A 12,039-nucleotide genomic window follows, 5' to 3' on the forward strand; every position below is an offset into this window, starting at 1 on the left:
CCATTAGAAGGATTACCACCTTCCCCATCTATTTCATGCATTTGGATAGGCAGAATTAAAATTACATCAGCTGTTTCTGTTGTCATATAGTTAAACTGTTGCTTGCTAGTCCTTTTCTGGCATTACTGTTCTTCAAGTTACTTTCCTATCACTGGGTAGGTTCGCCCCTCCCCCATGCATGTTTACAATGCGTATTTGCTTCCCAAGGTTGAAACATGCTTTGCTATATCTGGGCCATATGACAACTTTCTGCGTATATGAATATATATGACTGGATGAAAAAAAAGCTAGAGAAAATGTCAGTTAGCATTGAAACTTCTCAGGGAGCCAGAGGCCTGCCTCAACAGGAGATCTGTTGGAGGAAAAGCCCATGCGCTGAATGGAGGTCGCGATGCCCCGTTCATGACTAAGTCCACTTTAGATCAGCTGAACCAGTTTTCTCCCTGTCAGCCTCTGAAGAAGTATCTCACACCAGTACTTCCTCTTGCTGCCACATTGCACCACAAACCCACACCTTCTGGGGTGGATATGATTCGAAGAAACATGACACGAATCGAAACATTGAAAAGTTTAGAAAAGCAGGTATAGATTAACCCACTAAATTTTCAGGAAACAACGCTGATACATCAATAAGTTAAATTTTGTGCTGTTTAAACAAAACAGGAAATACTACAATTATACAAAACCAGTGCTGCAAAAGTCATACTTTAAAAGACCAAATATATTACTATAAATATATGGCATTACAATATCAAAGCGCATGCTCCCTCTGCTCTGTCCCATAGTATTCAACTATCCTGTAATCCTAAAGATTTTTCTGCCCCCACAGATTATTCATTAGGGCATTAGTAGTGGGCAGTGTTAGAGCTGTTGAGGTGTCTTCATTGTCATCATACTTAATATGTGTTTGCTTTGTGTAATAACATTATCCCTAAATTCATGTTTTTCATATGTTTAACTTTGGAGTGAATTACCACATCACTGTAGGGTTTTCAAAAGTCTGAATTCCATGGGAAACTAGAATTTTGACATTATCCCAACATAACTTCACGAAATCTAGAAAGGTTTATTTGACATTACGCAAGAGTACAGAGCAGAAAGAACGCTTCTCCACAACGTTTGTAATACTTAAAAGCTAACTCAGCGTGAGCTCACTTCAATGGCAAATAAGGACATACAAAACAACTATCAAATCATCTTTAAAAAGCCAGTATGTCCTCCTTATCTGAGGGAAATTTACAGCCTCTGGTAGTAGTCCAGGTAGCCAGCATGTAAGAGACAATTTTAATTTTCAATTGACTTACTGGCTTAAAGGCTGTGTTAATGAGGCTGGGACTGTTTTGTTCAAGTACTCACTTCTGCTGGTGCACTCAGCAGTGCTGCCTCAGCAGCTAGGCTCCAAGCTGTGCCAAGAGGAAGCTCTCATGCTTCAGCGCACAGCGTGGTATGCAGCCACGGACACTTTAAAGAGGGTTGGCAGTTGGACTGGTTAATACACCAATTAAAACTCTCAATGCACGTCCCATCTCCACCATACATCAGTATTACACTCAGTAACGTTACTGCATTCAAAGTTGCTGCTGAGGAAGAGCCACTTGATGCATCAACAGGGAGTCGGGTAACCCCAGACTCAACAGTTTGATAGAACAACCGTTATTACTAAAATCTGTCACAAACTAGTCTCTTCAAAAGAAGCCTGTTTACACGATTTCAATTAAATTCCAACTTTTTATTAAAAAGTTTTAAGCATGCGCATACTTGTATTTCATTACTACTTTTTTCTTTGCCGTGAATTAATCTGACATAAAATTCTTTAAGAAGGTTGACTATTCAAGTCAAAAGGTTGTTGGCAGAATTAAGTAGTTGCTCACAAAGACCTACATACTCTGGACTTTGTTAAGGATGTGTATTACTTTTAATGTTCAGCAACCTTGGCTTTAAGTGCAAAGCAGAAATCAAAGTATAAGATGCATAACAGCACCTCAAGAACATATCAAAATTTCACCTTTATCATTGCCACACCAGTATTTTTCCACATTTTTCACTCTGATCAAAAGCAACTTCTAGTAGAGGGTCAGCAGTATTTCCACTTCACAGCCAAAACCAAGGCACAGCGAGTGCAGGACTGTAACTTGCTCAAGGCCATTTGCTAGACCCCTACCAGAAGCACAATCCCCATCACTCAGCTCTCACGTCCAGACGCTGGCAATTCCCCTCTCCTGTCCTGTCCCTTAGAGGGCTGGCAGCAGCCGGTGATCGCCTAAGCACCGTGCCCACCGCACGCTTCCCTGCTTGCCATACCTTACCTCCTGCAGGTCCCCTTCTCTGGGGCCAACACACGAGGGCCAAGGCGGGCCCCTTCTCCCAGCTTCAGCCAGCCGCCAACCTAGCGTCCTCATACAGGGAGCGTTGTCTACCACAGGCAAAGAAATCCCCGCGTACTTTAGCCACCTAGCCGATTTTATTTCGTACTGAGGGAAATCGAGGACGAACACCTACAGCCCACCGCTCTCTGGGCCCTCCCCGGCCTCCAGGCCTCCCTCCCTGCTCGCACCGGAGAGGCCTGGAACGGAAGCAAACGGAGCCCACGGCGTACAAGGCCCGGCCCACCCCCCCCACCGGGGTCCCTCAGAGGCGGCCACCCACAACGGAGAGACCCCGAGTGCCCACAGGCCGCCCACCTCCCTTACACCGGGCGGACAGCTCCCGGCCGAGAGCCTGGGCCCCGGTGGCTCGGACAAGCCCCGGTCCGGGAAGGCCCGCCCAGCCCCGAGCAGCCCGAAGGAGGCCCCCGGGGATCCGCTCGCCATCGACCAACTTCCGCGTTGAAGACGCTCCGCGCATGCGCGGCCAACACCGGCACCCCCACACCACCAGTCTCCCCGGCTGTACCACTGTGTACCTGACGTGTGGGTAGAGGCAAAAGAGGGCGGCGGCTCCAGGTAGCTCTGCAGGCCCCAGCCCCATCTAAGCTCCCTCCACAGAAGTCCATTCCCTTCTCGAGTCTATGGGTGCCTTCCAAACTTGCCTGTCTCCTACTTCCCGCCCCGGACCTAACCCGACCTCCCCCCGAGAATGGGCTATGGTATATGCCACTCCCAGCTGATCCGGTGCCTTGGCGAAACCATCCCACTCAGGACAGGGGGAAGCAAGGCGCCGGAGGAGGGGGACACACGACACACATTGTTGAGTCAGGGGCCGAGCAGTGGGGGAGGGCGGGCGCGCTCCGCTGTGACTGCGGGGTCTTCAGAGAAACCGGTGGGCGGGAGCCGCCGCCGCAGAGCGCTCGGCGCCGCGTCCCCGCTCCCCCGCGGGCCCGGCCGGCAGGGCGCGGCCGCCCCCCCTCCCGCGCTCTCCCCTCCGCAGCCTCCCCAGTGGTCGCGCCCGGCTCCAGCTGACCGGCCTGGAATCCCGGCTGGGAGCCCCGCGCCCCCCCGCCCGCCGCTGCCGCCGCCCCGCGCCCCGGCCCCGCCATGGGAGACGCCGGCAGCGAGCGCAGCAAGGCGCCCAGCCTGCCACCGCGCTGCCCCTGCGGCTTCTGGGGGTAAGCGAGGGCGAGGGAGGAGCTGGGCTGGAGCCGGCCCGATGCGGGGAGGGGTGGGGAGGGGGGCGGGCGGGGAGGCGAAAGGCGAGGCGGTGGGGGGCCGCGGCCGGGCGGGGGCAGGGCCCGAGCCCGGGCCTGGGCCTGGCGGGCAGGCTGGCTGGCTGGGGCGCAGGGCCAGGTCGTGGCCCTGGGCTTGGGCCTGTCACGGGGGCCGAGCCCGCAGCTCGCCCCGGGGCGGGGGCGGCTGCGGGCCCCTATCGAGCGGGCCGCGGGGGGGGTGTCCCCCTGCCTCCCGGCGTATGGCGGGCTGTGCCGCCTCCCGCGGGCCCGGCGGGGTCTGTTCCTGGCTTGGAGGCAGGGGGTGACCCGACGGGTGAGGTGACTGTCTCGGCCCCTGGCGCGGGGGGGGGGGGGGGGGGTCGGCCTGACCAGGAGCGGCGGCCCTCGGCCTCCCCCGCCCCTCGGCCACCTCGGGGAGGGGGGGGGCCCTGCTTGCTTCCCGCGGGTTGCCGGGAGCGGCTGCCCCTCCTTGGGGGCTGCGCGGCGGGGCCTGCCTGTAGCCCCTCACCGAGCCCCTGGGTGCCCGGCTCGGTGACCTGGAGCGCGGTGCCTGACCCACCCCTGCCCTGCGCCCCGCAACGGGGACCTCTCGCTGCTGTTCGGGCAGGGCAGTGTAACTAATGAGGGGAAAAAGGCAAAGGACAAAAATATACTTTCTCCACCTTATGAAGGCAGGGAGGCTCGTAATGGATGAGGTTCTTGCTCGCTGTTGGCTGATCCGCTTGTAGAAAGAAGGAAGTAGGGTCATTCCTGTCTGCCAAAGGTGAAAACAAAGTAAATCTGTTCCTTGCTAAACTGCTATGACCTCTAGGGTCATGTCTGTTGAAGATGTTTCCATTATTGATTTTTTTTTTTTTTATCACATGTATCATGGCAGATGGTATACTGGCAGATACACATGATCATAAAGTGCCTTTAATGTATATCACAGAGACATTAGTCCCTAATTATCTTATTTATGGAAAGTTCAAAGAATATGTGATGAAATAGACTTTTGAGGGCCCACCTGAGATTTACTCTTGTCTGTGATTGTACCTTCTTGGGATTTATGTCATACAGTTTAAGGTACTCTGGGGAAGTGGAGGCTGAGAGAAAAGATGCGCAGTAAGAGTGCTTTAGTAATGTCACTGTACATTTGGTTGGTTTATTGGAGTGGCAGGATTTTAAATGAAATCCTGATTTTGAGTTATGGCAGATGCCTGAACTACAACAAATGCCATGACCCTGGTGGGAGTGATCTTGCAAGACAGATTATAAATATACTGTAAATTATTTTGTTTATTTTTGTTGTGTTAGGCTCCCATATTTGGGCCTGATGTTTTCTGTAATGTAGTGGAAAGCAAGTTGCTGCTATCTCTAATGTAGCCTACAGGCTTCTGTAACATGATACGGATGTGAAAGGAGTGTTACAGAAAGTTGGAAGTGAACTTTTTTGTTGGGCTGAACTTCTTGGCTAGTTCAGCGTGTTGCGATGAGAAGAAAATCTGATGCTTCGTGTTTGAGGATCTCCTTAATGGTGACAGGAGGCTCTCAAGAAAACCCGTTCCTTTAAAGCTGCTACTTTTTTTTGTTTTAACATATATTTCCCTTGCATAAGCAGCTAGCCAAATGGTGTTATTTTGCTCCCCACTTCTTCCCCGCCACCCCCCAGGGTGTCATCCATGCAGTGGTGTTTCTTGTAAGATATTTTGGAAAGACAACACTGTGAATAAAAAGCTCACTTTCTCCACCACTACAGTGAGTAAATTAATCTGTTTTTCAGTTTGTTAAAGTGTCTGCCAGGTATATTTCAATATGCAGTGGCAAACTGTGTATCTATTTTTTCACTGAAAAAAACAAACAAAACCCAGCAAAACTCAAAACTGTGCTGTCAACTTCCAAAGTTTGACAGTTTGTCGTACTTCTCAGTCCTGAAGAAACTTTAGTGTCCTCTTGTCCTTATTTACCTAGGTCTTGCTAGTGCTTGAAAAGATCAGTTGGTAAGTTTGTGTAGACCTGCCCTTCCAGTGAAGTTGCATTGGCAGGAGTACTTAAGGGGTCACAGTTCTATACCAGCTTTGCAAAGAAAGTAAGTCATGACAGCAGTAAGTCTTATATGCATGAGAAGGTGGAATTCTGCTCCTCTAGATGTCAGCTAGGGTTCTTACCGGCAACATGTCTAAAGACAGGGTCTTATCTGTGACTTTCATGTCACTTTTATATGTCTGTCAAGTCACATTTTGGAATAACAGGGCTGTATTTGCTCTGTACTGCTGGACACATAAGGCTATGAAAAGTTCTGAAACTTGTAATTGAATGTAGTGGTTTCCATGACATTTGTAAATAAAGTAATGTGGAGGAATAGTGTTGCTTTATATTTCCTCGTCCTAATTGGTCCAATGGTTGAGAATCCTTTCATGGTTGTTTCTGAGTGAGCCCCAACCACGTGGTAGCAGAACAACTCAATGTCAGTGGGTCAAACAATAAGGTCTAGACTTTGCCAAGCATAAAAGATTGTGATTTTTACTTTTTTTGTTGTTGTTGTTGATTTTATGGAATGCTTAGTCAGGACTGTTTGCAGCAAGACGCACACTTTCAGCAGTCATCCATGAAGATGGGAAACGTTAAGGAAATACTGAAAGAAGCATTAAAATTGAAGTAAGCTGTGGGTTTCTGGTCTAAAACTTGCCTCTTGGCGAACAGTGATAGAAACAGCTCCTGAGATGCACATTGATAGCAGTGGCATTACAGGTTACAGGAGAAGACTAGTATGTACTATTGCATTAATGTTGGAGGGTTTCTCCTTCTAAAATGCTTGGGCTTATATTAGAAATTCAGATCCTGAAGGTTTCAAGACTCTCTAGTGACTGGAAAACTACTAAACTCTTGATGTTTCAAGATCTAAGAGACTTGAAAATGAACAGCCGAAAGAAGAGGCTTGAGTGAGACTGTTGAGAACTTCTGAAACATCTGCTTAAGGTCAAGGGCTAATGTTTGCTTACCTTTTGTTGAAGATCATGGAATCCATCCTTTAATCTTCTGCAGACTTTCCCTTCTTTTTAGAATGTCCAATCTGTCATTCTGCACAAGTAAAGTTCAAATGGAGCACTGACATGATCTTTAAATTTTACAAAATGATTTCAGTTACCCAGATAATCTCAGCTGGGAAAACCTCATCTGTATTCATGTTATTTATGAAGAATTTGCACAACTTACTGTTTGGAAATACTTTGCTCCCCTTTCTTCCTTTTTTTACATCTTAAACTTTGGTCAGTTGCAACTATCCCAGTTGTTATTGGAATAGTCTTAGTGGACAGAGTTTGGAAAGGGTGCAATACGCAAGTTATTGTTTTAGGTTACTTCATCTAGAGTTAGTGCTGTGCTTAATGTCTCACTCTTATGATCTGGAAAAAATCTGATTAACAGACTCTGTAATGTTGGGGGTTTTTCTTAGACTGGTGGATTTCAGAAACCCGTTTCACTTTATGGCACGTATAAAATCTTCAACTCTTAAGTTAATGAATACATGAAAATATTACTATATGTATATATTGAAGTTAAGGCATTTGGCTTGTTCGAGATGAGGCGTGATGCTTTAATGAACTACATGTTGGCTGTTCTCTGTTGGCTTTTTAAGGACTCCACAAAGGTTTCACTTGTGTATAGCTCATCAGAGGGCTGGGGCTTTTATTATTACATGGTTATATGCATAGATGAGACTCGTAAGGTAAAATACTCCTTGGCTGCTAGAAGTGTATACTGTGAATGAGTATGGAGGAGACGGTGATGCTTTTACAATTCTATTTGTACTGTAGTGACTCTTGCTTATTTTTCTTATGGTCCAGACGGATACCATACCATTGCATTCAGTGCCTTAGAGCCAGAAAAGAAGGAAATATGTTAATGGATGTAAAACAAATGAATTCCATTCCTGAAATGGTGGCAGCCAGCAGGAAGTTGATTGAAAACACAGTATGATTAGTTTCGTCTCATCTTATTTCTGGCAACTATAAGGTACTGTAGTCAGCTAAAACTGATGGCAATATTGTTTGAGAATGTGCCAGCAGGGGTTTCGCAGGATGTCATCATTTGTTCTGCCTTTCTCTGACAGTGCGTGCATCATATGTGTGATGAGCCATTGTGCCCCAAGCATTCTGTGCAGGCCCAGTCCAGAGTTTTTCTGAGTCTGGATTTTCCACTCACTTATGCATCATCAGGCACCTACCATACCAATCTGTCTCTTTTCTCAATTTTGTTTACTAAAATTAAACATTTTATCAAATGGTGAATCATTTAACATAAGCATGATTAGTTGGTGACTTATCACCAAAACTTGCTTTTAGCTTCAAAACAAATAATGACTATATATGTATGTGCCATTCTTTTCTCTGGCTGTTCTTTTCCTTCCTTTTTTTTTTTTTGTGATTACAGCTGTTCATTCCATGTGAACTCTCAGGGACTGTCTTTTTGATAAATACTTTCTAATCTTATAGGCTGAGTAGGTCATCGTGAATGCATGATGCCTTCGTAAACCTAATTTTGCTTTTATTGTTGAAACCTCACATAGATATTCCTAAATGAAGCTTGAGTAAATTCTTGAAATATGTACTGTTCCCTCTGAGAATTAGTTTTCACTGGGCTCATACCATGCAGTTCCTTAGCCAGGCTTTCACTTACTGGAGCTTTGGATCAGAGGCTAGAATAAGCAATAAATTTTTCAGCTTATGCAAGAAAATGTATGTGCTACCAAATAGGTTATTGTTTATTAGACTTCAGTATTAACTGGAGTCTTTAAGTGAATAGTAAGCCAGTGAGGATCAAATAAGGTGCTTTGGGATGGCTGTGTGTGGGTAGTGCTGTCTGAGGGGCAGGGTTTCTCTGCAGTTATTGGTGATCAGAAATGTCAGTTCTTCTGTCTAAAGTGATAAATTGATTTAAATCAATAAATTAATGACACTTATGTTTTAGGAAGGCTAATTCTTACTACCTTGTACAAGACCTAAACAATTTTTTTTGGTAAGATAAAAGCTTGTTTGCTCTCACATATTACAAATGTTTATAGGCCATCCATCACAGGAAGCTGGTTGGAATCAAGTAATTAATTTGCCTAGTGTGGTCCTTGTACTCTGTTTTGGTCTTCGGTTAAGACAAAAAATACTTGAATATTGTATTTTTCTATGTTATGCATGAACTTATATAATACTCTGTCAAATCCTTGGGTAAAAGAACTTTAAGCAGTTTGTAGTTAAAGCCATCGTGAACTGCTGTAACACGTCTGCTGGTGTGTTGCATTAATAGAAGTGAGAAATTATTTAACTGCAGAAACAAAAAGTCTGATGAGCGATTGATGTATTTGCAAGTTTTCCTAGGAAATGCTACAGAGGATGATAAGAGGCATTGGAGAGAAACTGAAATTCTTTGCCTGGATCTTATTTTTACAAGAATATTGAGAATTATGAGAAGCTTCTCTCTGAGGAGAGAGTGGTGGTGGGGAATTGAACTTTGTAGTGTTCCCTGCTTGAATAGGAATATGCAGAATAAAGAATGATAAATTGTGAGGTTCTTGTGATTTCCCTCAGTCATAATACAACTAGAAAAGCATTTCAACTAAAGTCAAAAGATACAATTTTTTTCACTTTTTTGTACAGAGAGCCATTGCCTCTTGCAGCCGCAGCTACAAGGTGCCACATCTTGGATCAGGGCTAAGTTTTCTATTTGCTGCAGAAGCTTACCTTTAGGAATGGGGTTATTGGCACTCGAAGTAAAAGCAGATGAACTGGATTTAATACTTTAACTGTAATAAGCTCTTTTCTAGGAATGTGAAAACAAAGCTTTCTTTTGCAGTGCGTAATAGAATAGACAAAACAGAAAGGAGATTTTGTTATTTAATGAAAAACAGCTGTTTTAGATCAAACCAAAGATGCATCCAGCCCTGTTTCTGATTTGGGTGATAAGAGATGCTGAGGGAATGAGCATAAGGACAGAGCAAGCATGTAGTGATGCTTATCTTGGTATACCTCCTTAGCTTCTGGCAGTCTGATGTAAGGTTGTCCTCTGTTTTACAGATTTATGGCTTAGTGGGTCTTTTTTTATGAATTTGTGTAATGACTTGGTGAATCCATATGTACTCTTGACCCTTACAACATCCTGCAGCAAGTAGTTCCATAATTTAACCATTCTCTTTATTTAAAAAAAAAAAATCATTTTGTTCCCTTTAATCTTGCTGTGTGATAACTCTAAGGACTGAATAAATTCAAACAGCTGGTGTATGAGGGTGTTTCGTTTGAGAAGATGCAAAAATAGGCCTTCTTGATTAAAAATGTCTGTTCACTTCTTCAGTGAAGCCAGAATTTGAGAAAACAAACACTTGCTTAAACCATTAATTTATTCAAAATCTTTATATAAAGTGTTTTAGAAATACTCTCTAATTCTAGATGGATGCTGTGCTAATTATAGACAGATGTATCCAGCACCTTTTAATCTAACTAACTTCCTCATCAATCAGAATGAAATTCAGTGTCATAGCTGCTGCTTCTACAAGTGGAAGAAACAAGAAAGAGGTAGATTGTGTGCTGCTGTTAGAAGCTTGGAGGGGTTAAACGTTACTGTGTCTAGGTCACTCCCAGGTTTCTTTCTATCTTACTCTGTCAGTACCTTCTTCATGTCTTGTGTAAACTGAGACTAGTCGAAGGTATTGTGATTTGGTCGGTGCTAGTGATTATGTCACGGTTAGTGCTACGAAATACCTGTCTTAATGCCAATTAGTAAAATGTTCAACTGTTGTATGGTAGCATAGATATGTTGTGTTTTGTATATTGCTTCGTTTTATTGAACGTGCTTTGTGTTCTCATAAGTTTCTAATGGTAAGTCAGGTCTGTTAGAGGGTTATAATATATGTATAACTTTTAAGGAAACACTGCTGCTGTTTTTAATTGCATGAATTTTAACCACTTCAACATCAAACTTCCACGAAAGTGGTAATGTTGTTGCTGCATGTTAGGCTTGGAGAGCTGTTGGAGGCTCGAACTGATAGAATCATCACAACCCAGTATTTCATTTAAGGTGTTGAAATCAGTCCTGCAAAGCATTAGCTTGAGAGAATGGTCCTTGATGGATATATTCATTGGAGATGTTTGATTTTGACTTGAGTTTTTTACTGACATGCTGTGCTGACTGTTACTGGATTTAAAAATTATTTTAAATTAGAAGCTTGTGCATAGAAATAGACACAGGCTTCTTTAGATGCAGTTGGTGGGAATGATGAATGTGATGTATTTTCTCAGCAAAATATTGCTTATATTATTTGGTGTTTAAAATGTCACTGTGCTCCTGTATCTCCTCAAATATACAGCCTTGACTGACTAACTTTGTATCTTAAAGTATTATCACAAATGTCTTGTGAATGGTTTTTGGACAGTATTTGATCTTGATTACGTTGAAACCCTCATTTGGATCTCGGCGATAAACTTCATATTCAATTTAGGCAGGTAAATTACGTTCTCCCTTTTGTTTCCTCTTCTTTTGCCCAAATGGCAAGAATCCTTCCTGTCTGTTCGGTTTGGACAGGGCTGACTAGCATGGAGTCCCTTCTCTGGTTTTGGAAGAACTAAAAATCAGGCCATAGCTACAGCATGCATTGACTTCCGCAGACGTCAGATTTGTGAAGGAACTTAGGTCAGAGTAGTTGCAAGTATTAGAAAGGCATCTTCTCAGAGCAGTAAGAAGGCCATGTAAGAAAGTACTGTTGAGTACGTTACATGCAGCAAATGCAAAATGGTTCTGAAAAACACTTTCTGAAGATGAAACCTGTGTAGATGACCACGATCAATGGTTTCAGACGGTGGAGATGACATTAACATACAGTAGAAGTGGGTTGGTATTTTTGTTCTGCAAAAATGCCCAACTATTACTTTTTAATGTAAGATTTTGATGTAACACTTTTTTTTAATAAGCAGGATGGATCTTGAATTAGTGAGAATTTCATATGCTTAAGGAGTGTGGGGTTTAAACTTAATTTTTTTTTAACACATTTTTTGCAATTTTGCAACTTGGAAGTCAAACAGTGTATTGTAGTACACAGCTCTAAATTATTCTTTACCTGTATTAATTGAAGAGTTACAGTATTCCATGAGTTGGAGAAGGAAGACATTTGCAGTTGTGTGTTCAATTTCTCGGATAATAGCATCTGAGTAGTAGCATTGTGGTAAGTGCAGTACTTGCCTATACAGAGAAGTTGTATTAGGAAATTGTTGATGTATTTTTACATTTAATCTGCCCTCTCGGGTCTTTCCTGCAGCAGGGAATTCTGCCCTACGTTATTTATGAAAGTATTGTAGGTATCCTGTTCAATTCCTCCTGTTTAATCTGGCCACATATGCATGCTCTGAACTTGAAGTGTGTAGGTCAATAGGAGGAAGATAAATTTCAGTTTCTAAATCTTGCAGTGTTTTTATTAG

At 43.8% G+C, this 12,039-nt stretch overlaps 1 protein-coding gene across 1 annotated transcript in view; it reads left to right on the plus strand.

Annotated features, from left to right (window-relative positions):
- The first annotated feature begins 3,075 nt into the window (after window positions 1–3,075).
- ZFAND3 (zinc finger AN1-type containing 3) overlaps window positions 3,076–12,039 on the plus strand; it is a 145,188-nt gene continuing 136,224 nt past the window's right edge. Inside the window, 4 exon segments of the mRNA XM_075412803.1 lie at window positions 3,076–3,172; window positions 3,175–3,338; window positions 3,340–3,427; window positions 3,430–3,544. Of these exon segments, the coding sequence (XP_075268918.1) occupies window positions 3,076–3,172; window positions 3,175–3,338; window positions 3,340–3,427; window positions 3,430–3,544 (464 nt within the window).

This window comes from Opisthocomus hoazin, chromosome 2, assembly GCF_030867145.1.
Source record: "Opisthocomus hoazin isolate bOpiHoa1 chromosome 2, bOpiHoa1.hap1, whole genome shotgun sequence".
Taxonomy (NCBI): domain Eukaryota; kingdom Metazoa; phylum Chordata; class Aves; order Opisthocomiformes; family Opisthocomidae; genus Opisthocomus; species Opisthocomus hoazin.